This window comes from Bubalus kerabau, chromosome 6 (genome assembly GCF_029407905.1).
Source record: "Bubalus kerabau isolate K-KA32 ecotype Philippines breed swamp buffalo chromosome 6, PCC_UOA_SB_1v2, whole genome shotgun sequence".
Taxonomy (NCBI): Eukaryota; Metazoa; Chordata; class Mammalia; order Artiodactyla; family Bovidae; genus Bubalus; species Bubalus kerabau.
Window position 1 is genome coordinate 63,851,073 of NC_073629.1, and position 15,094 is coordinate 63,866,166.

The 15,094-nt window shown below is 36.8% G+C and overlaps 1 protein-coding gene across 1 annotated transcript; it reads right to left on the bottom strand.

Moving 5' to 3' along the window:
• Nucleotides 1-14,516: 14,516 nt before the first annotated feature.
• Nucleotides 14,517-14,672, bottom strand: LOC129656182 (ATP synthase subunit epsilon, mitochondrial-like). The gene has a single exon (XM_055586919.1). It carries the CDS (start codon nucleotides 14,670-14,672, stop codon nucleotides 14,517-14,519), a length of 156 nt encoding a protein of 51 aa, XP_055442894.1.
• Between the last annotated feature and the right edge of the window lie 422 nt (nucleotides 14,673-15,094).

Sequence of the window (15,094 nt, forward strand, 5' to 3'; positions counted from 1 at the left end):
ATTTCACCGAGAAGCAGAAGTCCAAGGACACCAGGAAAGTGCCAGATAGACACAGTTCTGTCACAGGAAATCTTAGAGACACGGTGCAACTAAATACTTGGACTCCACTGACATTACAGTATGTGCTGGGGCAAGTCAGTTCATGGCATGGCTGTCGTGCAAGTGTCAGGAAGGAGACTAATACCAGCACCAGCTTTCCCTTCCTAGCTAATCATTATCAAAGGCAGAAAAGCAATGTGCCACTGTTTATCTGCTTCTTCAGCTCAGCAGGTTTTTTTTTTTCTTTTTTTCCTTTCTTCTAACATTCCCTCAAGAACTGATCTTCAGGCTAAATTGGTATAAAGAAACCAGGTATCCAAAGTTCAATGTAGCAGTCCATAAAAACTACAAAGAAGGCCAGTTGTGAAGTAATGGTACTCATTTGAGTGGTTATGGAAACTTCTGATTGTCCTACCTTTATAATATTTGTAGGATATTATTTCCTACAACTGGCACAAACCCCCCTTCCTCTCTCCATGCCCCTTAGGCCCCTGTGATTCCTCCTGACCAGGAAGTTGTGAGTGTGTCACTTCTGATTGAGAACATAAACTGACTTGCCCCAGCACATACCCTAATGCTCTTTGCTGAGCACTTTCCTCTTTGGCTCGACCTGCAGGAAATGGTGGCTTCTCATTCAGTCTGATCTCACACTGACCCCAAAGAGCAGGATACCCCTGGCCTGCTTTCAGTGGCCATGCACCATGAGCGAGAATGAAAGCTTTTCTTATTTGAAGATGCTGATATTTTAGAGTTGCTTGTTACCACAGCACAACCCTAGCTATCCTGGCTCATTGTTATAAAAGAACTTGCAATAGGTAGATGATAGAACCTGATTTTCTTGCTTTAAGGTCCTCTCTAGTAAGATATGGGCTTCCCTGGTGGCTCAGCATTAAAAAATTCGCCTACAATGCCAGAGATGCAAGAGATGTGGTTTTGATCCCAGGGTCAGGAAGATCCCTTGGAGGAGGGCATGGCAAACCATTCCATTATTCTTGCCTAGAGAATTCCATGGACAGAGGAGCCTGGCTGGCTATGCCCATAGGGTCACAAAGAGTTGGGCATGACTGAAGTGACTTAGCACACACAAACATATTAAGACATGGACTGAAATAGAAGTGGTTGCTAGGAGCAAATCAATCCCGAGTTCACAGTCAGAATCTACTAAGAATTTCTGCATTAATTAGTTTAGAATATGGAAAATGACTTCATGAATACATAAAATAGTCCACAATTATTCCATTACAATATTTGCATTGAATTCTATACATCAGCCATAGAAATACTAAGTCACTTTCTTCTAGATCTAAGATTTGGTCAAAAAAACAGTAGTGACAAAGATGATGTGGGCTGCTGAGTATTAAACTTGCAAAGTTTACATGAACTGACATGTACTGAATCACCTGTGGCTAAATTTAAAGCAAAGGTGGCACCTCCTAAAGAAGATAAAATGGATGCTTGGTTATTTGGACTCAAGAATAAGGTAGCGTTCTTAAGAAAAGATTTTTATGACAGTGGCCCAAGCAAATCACAACACAGTTTTTAAGGTTTAGCAACACATCTTTTAAATTTCCTGCTCACTTAGTTGTTAATTCTAAATACATAGAATATTTCATAAAGTTACCTGAGGGTTTTTTTTTTTTTCTATCCCTCACTGAGGCATGATGTTAAAAATGCTCCTTTCAATAATTTGATAGACTCAAGCTTTGAGGCAGAGAGAGCATCTGTTGGAAAACATTGGTGATATTTTTCCTATTTATGGCTTTTTTTCAGTCTAAACCACAACCTCATTTCTGTTGTGAACACCCATCCTTTGAAAGCACAGAAATCACAATAATGAGATTTAGGGAAAAAGGAATTGTGGAAATCACTCCACATTTCCTAGCAATGTGTAATACTTCCCTCTATCCACTAAATCCAGAGACTTTTTAATATTAATAGTTCTATGGAGTTGGCCCCCACGATGGCTCCACCAAAGGGAAAGACTGAGACACGGAGCCAGAAATGAAATGAAAGAACACACACGAGTCACTGCATTTAGAGAGCATTTTCATACCAGAGAAGTTATTGACTGAACCAAAACCACTAAGTGTTCCACCTCAGAAAGATTAATAACTGACAACAGAAGTGATGTTCCAGAAATTAGACTGGACATGTATGATAAGGACAGAAAACTAAGTAGAAGACCATGCACGTTTCTAATCCTCTTAATGTGCTCAGCTGCTAGCATCCAATAACTTGGGGGTTGGGGGAGGGGGGGTGGAATCAGAAAAAAATAGATTTTTTTTGCTTTTTCATAGCTTGAAAAAATTTCTATGTTCACGAAGCTGTTTTTCTCATCACTTACCTGTTAAGAACTTAAAATAACTAAGCCAGAAAGAGGCAAAAACAAAATATATCTGCCTATTATCTGAAATTATGGGATCATAGATATGCTTATGAATATTTAGCAATTTTGAAAAATAATGAGTGGCTTCTATAAATACTGCTCTCATTTATCTGGATATCAGGGTCTGGTCACTCTATATGCAACAACTACACATCATGGTATTTTTACCAGAGGAACATACTGCACATTCCTCTACAAAGGGGATCAGAGGTGCAGCTCTGAATGCTTGCAGGAAGTGTCAGTGACTTCATATCTTAGATAAAGGAGAAGAGAGACCAAGAAATAATGGGGATACAAACTGTGAAAGGCCAAAAAGAAAAATGAACAACCAGAGTTTAGATGCTGTCATATTTTCTTTCTGTATGGAAAGGTCTAAAATCAGAAAGGGATCCAGGCTGCAAATTATTATTCTGTCTTAATTGATTCTGTGCATTCACTCTTTGCCGCCCTATCATCCACTACTGCGTTGTGTGTTAGTCACTGAGTCATACCCAACTCTTTGAGATCCCATGGACTGTAGCCCGCCAGACTCCTTTCTCCGTGGAATTCTCCAGGCAAGAATACTGGAGCGGGTAGCCTTTCCCTTCTCCAGGGGATCTTTGTGGCCCAGGGACTGAACCTGGGTCTCCCGAATTGCAGGCAGCTTGTTTACCACCTGAGCTATCAAGGAAGCCCTACGCTGACCCAATACCACATTACTTTTTAGCTGAAAATCCTCTAGTGACTCTCTCCTAAAAGTAAAATAGAAGGTACCTTACAATGCTCTGGGATACTGTAATTAATTTGACTCCTGGGTATTGAGCCTTCTTCATTTCCTATTACTCTTTTATTTGTTCATTAATCTCCCAGTACAATGACTTTTTTTCCAATCCTGAAACACACCAAACTGGTCCTTTTTTTGGACTGTTGTCTTTGAAGGTTACTTGTAGCTGAGTTTTCCTCCAAATGTTCACAGGCATTGTTTCATCTTTTTCATAAAGAAGTTTTCAGCTCAGATGTTATCTCTTATCAAAGAGAGTACACCACACATTATACCCCCCAATCATTCTCTGTCCCAGTAACATTTTGAGGGGTCATAATTATCACTATTTTAAATTATTTATTTTTCCTCTTCTAATCTGTCCTCACTCCATGTCCAAAATGAAAGTTCCATGACAATACAAATCTCGGTTGTCTTTTATCATTATCCAGCTCATAGAAAAGTGCCTCTCACACCATAGATACACAATAATTAAAAAAAAATTAATCTAAACATCTTTTGTTCAAGTTGTGTTCAGGGAAAACTACTGAAATTTAGATCAGAATAAAAAGAAGTTGGGAAATTAATAAACAGCAAACTAAGGAAATAGAATATTTCATTAGGGAAAAGTAATTGTTTTTCTTGTTTCAGCTTGGTTACATGCAGGAATTCCTGTTTCATGTTTTCCCCATTTGAGAATCAAAAAAAAAATACACATAAGATAAAACAAATTGGCAATTTTTAAAAGTACTGTCTTTGTAGTGGGTGACAACTGAAAAAAGAAGGGTATTCTTATATCCACACAGAATTATAATGCACATTTGTGAAGAATCTCTATTCTTTATTTTTCTAAGGAAGACTTCCCAGCCTAATCATAAATGCCACTGATTCATTTAAGCCAATTGTATATAATGATTATGTTGGAAGCAGGAAACATGAAGTTTGGGTACAAGTGAGGCCACAGCTGGAGTCTCATTTAATTTCACCTAGAGCAAAACTTCTTTGGCCATCAGCACAGCCCTTGAATCTTGGCAAACTGTGTACATCTCCTTTCTCAAAGAGCAGGGATCATGCCAAGTAAGGCAGGCAAGTCTCTTGTGATCCATAGCAATGATGAAGACAGTCTGCTGATAAATTAGTATCATGTTCTTAGACGAAAGTCAGAATCTTTGTTATTTGCAAAGGCAAATATGTATTGCTTTACGCAGTAGATATAAAGGCCTTAAAAGAACACACAGTTTTAGAAGTAGTGCTATTAAAAGTATTAAAGAAGACAATTACTTACAAGGAAATTTTGGGAAATTATTTCCCAAAAGGTACCCTGTTCAAGAGGGAGGGGACAGCTATATACCTATGGCTGATTCATGTTGATATTTGGCAGAAAACAACCACATTCTGTAAAGCAATTATCCTTCAATAAATAAGTAAATAAATTTTTAAAAAAGAATGAAATGGATAAGCGCTGTTTAAATGTTTTCTGACTAGATCAGTTTTGCTTAGAAGCCAGGTGAGTGTGATTCTACTGGAATCAGTGCCTGCAGCTTAACAAAAATGAAACAAGCAGATAGTCTTGGAAGACGATCTCTTAGACTCTTTTCATGATTAGCTTATACTACTGACATACACAAATATGTGAAAGTACACTTTGATATAGATATAATTTATAATAATACACTCTAAAGTTTATTTGACTTAGCACCTTGAGACTGTAGGACAGGGGTCCCCATGAATGCCATCTGTTTAAAGGGTCCCATCTTGACCCTCATATGTCTACATTCTTCCCTAAAGGTGAGGAGTCTTGGCTCCAAAGGTATGTGCTCGTCCATGGCTCACATATTTCCTTCTAGATCATTCTAGAAGTTGCAGGGTCCCTAATTTTTGACTCCGAATGTCACTGAGATTGTTACCAAACCCTGTATGAGTCTTCTTCCCAAGTCTGCCTCCCTAAAGGCAGACCAAGTGACTGCTGGTGAATTCCAGCCTAGATGCTGAGGATATAGCATGGAAGGGTTGGCTGGAATAGCCTTGTGTATAGGTGTGAGGTCTCCTTGAGTGTGGCAGAGACCTGGAGGTAAAAAAAAGGGCCCATCGGAATGGTTTTAATGAAGATTTATTTGTCAAGATAGAAAGCTAGGGCAAATTTTATGTAGTAGTTTCACGGCATGTCATAACTTAAATATTTAGACATAATATGGGAGCCTCCATGTGTATGCTTCCCTCAGGCCTTGCAAATGGTAGGAGGAAGTCTATCAAGTGTTTATTATGTGCAGAATTGTACTAGAAACAGAGTTTTAAAAGTGTCTGAATATCTGACATTAGATTGTTGTGTATCTCCCCACAGAGTTGGAAGTCTGCACTCTGTGAATCCAGGCAGATGTAACTGGGCAATCCCAGTGTCCTGATCACCTCACCTTGCTGTTGAGATACATGTGAAAAGTACACATGGCTGCCTGAGAAACAGCTATGCCAGAAAGTGACCTGGGGGCCCCAAAGAAGCCTTGGGAGTTGGAGTAGATTGCATTATTTAAAAATATTTGCTGTTCCCTCCTTGGTAGAATGTTATACTTCCACAACCATTGAAGTCAGACTTGGCCATGTGACTTCCTCTGGTCTATGAGATATGAATGGAACTAATGTAAGTGCTTTCTAGCAAATCTTTATGATCCATTTTGTGGCTCCACTCTCTCCAGAGTAATATCGGCCAGGTCCTTGATAGGAGCCACTCCTGCAGATTGTATCCTATAACAAAGACTGACATTGAGTGGAACTGCTATGATCTTCAATAAATATGCAGCCTAAACAAGAAATAACTCTTTGTTGTTATAAGTCATTGTGACTTGGGGATTATTTGTTACTATTGCAAAACAGCCAAGCAATAGAGGGGAGTGTAATGAAGACACACTATGTGAACTTCTTACCTTTAAGTTACAGAGATCATGGGCGTCAGCAATAAATACCAGTGCACAATGACAGGTACACAGTTAAAATGTTATACAACAGTGGAGAGCAGCAATAAAAGATGACAACATGTGGCCCTGTGGACCAGACACCCCTGATCTGATTCCTGGACTCTAATTAAGCACCAGAGATGAGGAACTGAAAAGGGAGCAGGTGTGAAAACTTCAACTGACTCAAAATTCTGAATTGAATTCATTTTAGAACCAGAAGTGACTGTTACCTTGAACTGATAAGAAATTTGCCAATAGCTGTCCTAAAGCCTGCAGAACTATGTTAACTTTAATTTTTTAAGAAAGCAAATACTGCAGCTGCTGCTAAGTTGCTTCAGTCATGTCCGACTCTGTGTGACCCCGTAGAGGGCAGCCCACCAGGCTCCCCCATCCCTGGGATTCTCCAGGCAAGAACACTGGAGTGGGTTGTCATTTCCTTCTCCAATGCATGAAAGTGAAAAGTGAAAGGGAAGTCGCTCAGTTGCATCTAACTCTTCGCAACCCCATGAACTACAGCCTACCAGGCTCCTCCGTCCATGGGATTTTCCAGGCAAGAGTACTAGAGTGGGGTGCCATTGCCTTCTCCAAAATACATACTACATTTAGCAAATCCAACTCCAAGACTGAAAAGTTGAACCCATTACTGTAATTGTGCATAGCTAATAACTCTTAGCATTTAGGAGTCACAACACCTAATGAAGAGGTTCTAGCAACATCTCTGTGTTATCAGGGAGTAAACTGAGGTGCAAGTGACTGTTCCTTTGCCCAAAGTCTCACAGCTTAACAACATCATGCCTCCTCCCTACCCTTTATGTCTATGTCCTGAATCTACTGAACCCTAAATATAGCCTGTGTGAGGCCTGGTACCTGGTATATACTGTAATCACCATCCAGTTGGCTGCATGTTTCACATGGAGATGTGAGATAGAGGTGGAGGGAGAACATAATAATCATCTCTGGACTTCCCCGGTGGTAGAGTGGATAAGAATCCATCTGCCAATGCAGAGGCCATGGGTTCAATCCATGGTCTGGGAAGATTCCATTTGCCGTGAAGAACTAAGCTCACTCTCTACAACTACTGTAGCCCACACTGCAGGGCCTGCATGCTGCAGCTACTGAAGCCTGTGCGTCTAGAGCCCGAGCCCTGCAGTGAGAAGCCACCACAATGAGAAGCCCATGCGCTGCAACAAGGAGTAGCCTCCACTCGCTGCGCCTAGAGAAAGCCTGTGTGCAGCAGTGAAGACCCAGCACAGCCAAAAATAAATAAATAAAACATACATAAAATATCATCCCTTACACTTGAATAGTGCTTTCATCATCTCATTTAATAATAGTGAACATTTCTGGGGTAAATATTGCCACTCACATTTTATTAAGTAACAAAGACATTAAATAGTCTACTCAGAACCATGCTACCTTATGCTAGTGGGATGAGGACAGAAGCCTGAGAACATGTTCCTAAGAATCATGTAATCCCTGAAGCTCCTAGAATCTCAAGAAAGGGGTTGTATTTTCTCTACTTTAAGATCACAAACAAAGGTATTACAATATTCACAGAACTAAGAGAGACTGTGTAATTTCCATTTTAAATAGCAGTTAAAAATGCCTTGAGGAAAATGTGTGGACACTGTAATAAGTGTTTGACTGAAAAAAGTTTATAGAATACTGAATCTAGGCTTGATAGTAAGTAGACTGATATAGACTTAACAGGACCATTGTTGAGATGACTCCTGAATCTAATTTCTAGCTCTCATCTCTCTCTAGAGCTTCATATCTGTATTTTCAAAAGTTTTCTCTACCTGGATGCCTTGTCAGCCCTTCAGATAAATTCAGCCCATCTTACAACCTGTTCCTTGTCCAACTTTCTTGGTTCTGCAGTGTGAACAAAATTATCTCAGCTACACATTACAAGTGCCTCAGAGTTGTCTTTAAATCCTCACAGCATTTAGGAACTTGTCTTCAGAGTCTGTCTCTTCCATTTGTAAAAGCAAACAAAATCCATTCCATTCTTTCCAATCTTTTGACAACAGAGTAGTTCAAGCCTTCATTAATTCTCTTCTGGATCATTAAAATAATCTCTTGAAAAATCTGGGCATCTATACTTCCTCTTTCTAGAAAAGCATGTTTATTGGGCTAATTATGTTTCTAACCAAGCTCTAACAAAGTTCTTTTTCAAATCTAATCAGATTTCCTTTTTCTATGGAATTAAATACCAATTTTTGTTTCCAAATTTAAATTCAAGAATGGGAATAATACTTATTTAATATGATGATAAAAATCTCTTTTTCTTCACTGCATGTAGCATCATCTCTAGTAAGAGTAAAATGCTTATTTTATAAAATGTCTTATATTTTCCTACTTGTAGTCCTTTTGTTCTTGCTATTCTCTCTAAAACTGGAAATTCTTTTTCCATGTCTACTATAAATTATTTCTCCTTTATGAAAGTATCCCTGCTCCTCTCAGGAAGATTAAATATTATCTTTTTGTAATCATGAGGGATTTAACTTCATAAGTCATGCTGATACCATCACAGTTGATATTATCTTCATATAATCATGATTGATATATAAAAAGTTTAATTTCAAATCAATAATGTGAAATTTAGCTATAAATATCAACAGCATGTATCCTAACTTTGCTTTGTTATCCAGATCTAAAGCTCACATAATATTGTTAGGTCCTAGAGAAGAGAGTCATTTTTTCATCATTTTATTCTATGCAATATATTATACCTAGATTGTATATGAGAAACACTTAAAAACTATTTATTGAAATGAGTTAAAAAACATTAGCTTAAATTGTGGTATACTTTCTAACTGCCCCAGAGATAACTGCAACTACTATGTTACCCATTGCCAATAAAAACATAAAGTAAAGAGACTAGGCCTATTGAAGAATAAAGCTACACTATTTCATTATTTCTTAAAATATATATTCTGCATTAATAATGAAAAGACAATATTGATTTTGGATATAATCTTATAAGGAAGATGATTAAGAATTATAGAAACCTTTTGTTCATTTTGGTTTCCTATGACTCTCGTGAAAATGTGAAATTGTGTTTTATTATCCTCAAATCATTTATAGAGGCTTACATAAATTTTAAGACTGGAGCCCTGCCCAGCATAGCACCAAGATCAAAGGCTTATTTTCTAGTAAATTAGAATCCAGATCTTTATATCATAAGTTTACAAATTTATAGAAGTATTAGCCATGAAATAATCTGTCATCTGCTCATTAAATTTCAACTGTGAAAACTTAGGGTGAAAAAGAAAGTTAATTAGGCTATCAGAAAATAGGTCTATGAGTGACATTCAAATTGCATTTAGACTTTGGATACGTTTATGGAGTGAACTGTAACTGTCTACAAAGCTCTGTTTAAGGAACCAGTATATTCCTTAGGTTATATCTTAGTTCAAAAGCCACAATAAATATGTTGTCAGAATTGATCAATGTTTAAAAATGTATTTACACCACAACTGAAAGTAAGAGGATAGTATGGTGTAAGTCAGCAATCAGATGGGTATAACTGATTGCAAATGAGAGCAAGAGGATTATGTAACACAGAGCCCCTATAGGAAGAAATAAAAATTCAGTGACTGTCATTGAATGAGGACAAAGAGAACATAAAAGGGTAGGCAGGTCAGGGCAGTTCACACAAGGACATGAGCTGAAGTCCACTCTGGGAAAGTGCCCTGGGCTGCAGAGCAAGTACTGGTCAATGACTCTGGTGACTATACTGCATGAAAATCAACACTGCCTTCTGTAGCATTTGTTAAATTTCAATTCCTTAAGAAATCCACTGAAAATTCTACAATTAGAAAATATTCCATTAACACAAATCAACTGCTTTGAACACTAATATAACTGCCAATAAAATATTTCATAATCAGATTTTAAATTACTGCAGGAGGAAGTCTTTAGACCTTACCTGGTTGGTTTTCTAGATGTGTCTTTGGACATACATTTCTAAATATGTCTAAAGAAAAATTTGATATAGAAATAAAAATATGTGTGCTTGCCATTTGTTATAATAATAAACTATTACAGCAAAACATTGTATCTCTTTAGAAAAGCTGATTTTTCTGGAAATTTATAATTTCAAATGCTTACTCTATAACAGGAAATAAATGATTTATTTAGCATCAGGGTAATTAGGGTATACAAATTTTTAACTGTTGAGATTTTTTAAAAAATGAGTGCTTCTTAGTGGAAACTATCTTAAAATTGCCTGATGGTTGACAATTGCTTGCCAATAGAGAGTAAAACTCTTTGGAGATGCTGATAGATAAGATACAGGGAATAAAGAGGGGGATATATATTGGGCATTTTGTACTTGGAAAAACATTTTTTGATGAGATATGTGGTCTCATTAGCAGAGTTAAGGTTGTTTCTAGGCTATGTGGATAGAACTGTAAAATACTAATTCAATTCAACTCAAGACAATTTTGAATACAGAGCCATATAACTACTCAAGTGGATGATCTTGGTGAAATTGAAAAAAGTTGTTTTTACATTGTTTAGGCAAAAAACAGAATTCAAGGAGAATGACTTATTTAAGTAAAAGACCATAGTAACATTAAAATATAATGTGCTATTGATAGAGTAGCATTGAAACATATACATTATAATGTGTAAAATTAGATATGTTAGGTAGTTAGAATAGAGAAAAGGAGTCCATAACGGCAGTGGCTAAAAGACAAAGAAAGGTAATCGTCCGAGAAAATAGAACAAAGGAAGATCTGAGGACTGCAGTGAGCACGTCAGGTAAAAAAACAGACGACCTGGCCAGCCCAGTTTACATAGGGCAAGCTCAGGGGGGAGGAGAGAAAAATACATAAAAAGAGGAGCCAAAATTAAGTCGCAGTCTTCTATTTTCTTTGAGTCTTTTGTGTTGGCCTGCCCTCGTGCCTTGAGGATGTATTTTCCTTTGCTTGCCAAGTAAAACTGAGCTGTAACATAGAGCTGTAACAGTGGTCTGTCCTTCACTTCAAATTTTTTGCTGCAGCGAAACAGAACCGGGGAAGTTACAGAAACTCGCCTGACAGATATCCAGTAGAAATTTGCTGTATGAGTCAAGGGCTTCAAATCTGGTGCTCTGTGACAACGTAGAGGGGGTGGGATGGGGTTTGGGGGTGAGATGGAGGTTCAAGAGGAAGGGGACATATGTATATCTATGGCTAATTCATGTTGGATATATGGCAGAAACCAACACAATATTGTAAAGCAATTATATAAATTTAAATTAAAAAAAATCAAATATGAATGATATATATCCTTCAAAGTTTATCTTCTCAATAAACCCATACATGACTATATAAGCCCTCAAACATTGTATGAGACAAAGAGCATTATTCTAAACCAAGATGTCAATAGTTGCCAGTAATTATTAATAATAAAAACCAGGAAGGCTTAAAAATGGTATATTTGAAGAAGAAAAACATTATTTGGAAAGATTCAAGTTGATTTTTATACTCACAGTGCCTTCATTCACTAATATGTTTGAGAACTTTATTTTATATAACCTTAAATGACGTGAAAGTTTTAGTGAGTGAACTAGGAATTGTGTATAATCACAATATTTACTCATTGAAATGCTCAGCCTGGTGAAATCACTGTGTGTTTCATGAAAAGAAGTTGATATAGAAAGAATGCTGATATAGACATTTTTTGTTTGTGAAGGTAAGCTATATATTTTTCAACTAAACATTAAATTCTTCCAGGGAAAAATCCATGCCTTTGCTTTATTTAAATATCAAGTATAGTGTTAAGCACATAGCAGTCTTTTAAGAAACACAATAGAACCAGATCAGCTAATTCAGTGACTTGCTAATTACTACAATAAAAGCTGAATTACAAATAACCTATCTTACAATCCTGAGGGTGAAAAACATGGTTATATAAATACTGGAAAATAACAGGAGGTGCTAAAATCTAAAAAAAGTTTCTGGGATCTTATGGAAAAATTAGAAATGTAAATTGGTTGAATAATTGTAAGATGAATTTGGTAAATGTAAGTTGCCTGAAAAAAAGTTCCCAGAGAACATTTAGACTAAAAATTAAGAATTTTAAATTGAAAGTAATGGTGATTATTTGCAATTATATGTATACTCAACCATTATAATTTAAAAATATCCATTCATGTAATAAAACAGAAATTGATGGACTGAAGCTACATGAAGCAGCAGAGTACAGCCATTAAGGACCCAAAGTTTAGAGCCTAATAGCCAGGGTGTGAAACGTAGTGCCACTTTCTATCTGAGTGACTAAGAGTGGGTGCATGTGTGCTAAGTCGCTTCAGTTGTGTCTGACTCTTTGGGAGTCTATGGAATGTAGCCTGACAGGCTCCTCTGTCCATAGGATTTTTCAGTCAAGAACACTGGAATGGGTTGTTATGCTCTCCTCCAGGGCATCTTCCTGACCCAGGGATCGAACCTAGGTCTCCTGTGTTGACAGCTAAGTTCTTTACCATTAGCCCCACCTGGAAAGTCCATGATTAAGGGTAGGCTAGGCTAAAACACCCCATCTCTTTGTGACGCATTTCTCCTCATTAGTAAAGTGGTGATAGCAATAGTATTTAGCTCACTGGGGTGTTGTGAAGTCACATTGGCTGATAAATAGGAGAGCATATAGAAGAGAGCTAGGCATTAAGCATAATGTTTGATGTTATGAGTATTATCTTATTTCATTCTTTGCTTAGAGTGATATCAGTGACTGAAAGAAGTATTTAACAAGTGGCTACAAACATGCACACAGACACACACACATTAATCATAACATATTTTTAGGAAAAATGATACTACCAATACAAAGCATACATTTTAAAATCTTATGTAAAAAGTCAATACTAATAGGATATATAGACAGAGCACTGAATTTTCTCTCACTTAAAGCATGTCATGTGTGTCAAAAAATTCTGTAAGAAAATAAAATATTCAGCTAGTGAATATTAGTTGATTGAATATTATTTTGACTATTACCTTATTTTGATTTTAGATATATACTCTTCTATGTCGATAGACATTTTTGTTTGTGAAGGTAAGCTATATATTTTTCAGCTAAACACTAAATTCTTCCAGGGAAAAATCCATGCCTTTGCTTTATTTAAATATCAAGTATAGTGTTAGGCACATAGGAAACACAATAGAACCAGATTAGCTAATTCAGTGACTTGTTAATTACTACAAGAAAAGCTGAATACCTATTTTACAATCCTAAGGGTGAATGTGCTTTTGAAAACAACATTTGGTTATTTTCTTTTTCTTTAATGCTCATCTTTCTTCATCAATATGTGGTCTAAACACATACATCTTTCTTCTTTTTAAATTAACTTTTATTGGAGTACAGTTGTTCTAAAATGTGTTATTTTCATGGTGCAGCAAAGTAAATCATTTATATGTATACATATATCCACTTTTTTTTAGATTGCCTTCCTATTTAGATCATCACACAACTTAGAGTAGAATTGCTGTGCTATACAGTAGGTTCTCGTTAGTTATCTGTTTTATACATAGTAGTGTATATAACAGGGAGAAGGCAATGGCATCCCACTCCAGTGCTCTTGCCTGGAAAATCCCATGGATGGAGGAGCTTGGTGGGCTGCAGTCCATGGGGTCGCTGAGGGTCGGACACGACTGAGCGACTTCACTTTCACTTTTCATTTTCATCTATTGGAGAAGGAAATGGCAACCCACTCCAGTGTTCTTGCCTGGAGAATCCCAGGGATGGGGGAGCCTGGTGGGCTGCCCTCTATGGCGTCGTGCAGAGTCTGACACGACTGAAGCGACTTAGCAGCAGCAGCAGCAGTGTATATAACATATATCTTTCTTTTATACTAATTATCTCTGATGGAAATTGGCAAATGTTAACATAAGTGTGTTTACATTTATTTGAAAATATGCATTTTTACATGTTGTCTTAGAAAAAACACCAAAATATTAGCTGTGGCTAATTTTGAGAGAAAATATTAAACACAATTTTTTTCCATTTTGGAGTTTTTCTGTGTTTTTCTTTATATTTCAAAAAATATACTATAGTCTTAGATTTCTTCCATAAAGTAAAAAAGTAATGTTTTAAAAGACAATAGTTGTCAAACCCTTAGTTCATTTAGTCTAAGTTCTTCAGAAAACAGATATGACTGCAAAGCTTGATCAACATCAAAGACAGGAATACTTTCTCAAAGTCTTAATTTCACTTATTATTATGTTTTCTTATATCATGCATTTATTTAAACACTTGTGAAATGATGTATTTTTGAGCCATACTTCAAATTACTGGCAATGTCAATCTATGAAAAAGACAGGTATTTTTCTCTCCATGAAGTGAGATAATTTTCAATCTGCCATAACATGTGCTTACACATCTTCACTTTGAAAACATAGCATTCAAGTTAAGTCAGGGCAGATTATTCCTTTTTGACTTTTACAACTTTTATGCTGCTGCCAGAAGTCTTCTCGGCATTTGCTTTGAATTCTGTCTTCAGTGTATCTCTCATGGCTTTTGTACAAATCTGGGAGTACCTGAGGTAGCTGAGTCTAATCTGTTGCCAATACTCTGCCATGATGTTATAAGAATGGAGCGCTTCCAGCCAAATCACAAAGATGAGGTCAATATGAGCTCAGTGAGCAGCCTAACTTGGGAAATGATATCTTTAGCTCTAATACTTGAATACATAAAATAAAGGATATAAAGCACTTGGGGAAATTTATTCTTTTAACTTCCTATTACACTTTCTTGTTGTTTACTATTAGTCATGAATTCTGTTACTTCATAATTATGCTACATTTTCAGGTCAAGAGAGCTAATTTATTTGAAACAACTCACATTTCACTGTCCACATTTTCATATTCCAAGATCTGGGGATGTTAAAGAAGGTATGCACAAGGCCCTTACAGACAATTTCCTTTTAGGTTAGAGAGTGCCCAATCTGATAATTAATCAGCCTAAAGCCCACTTGGCTGAAATTCTCAGGGAGGCTGGAAT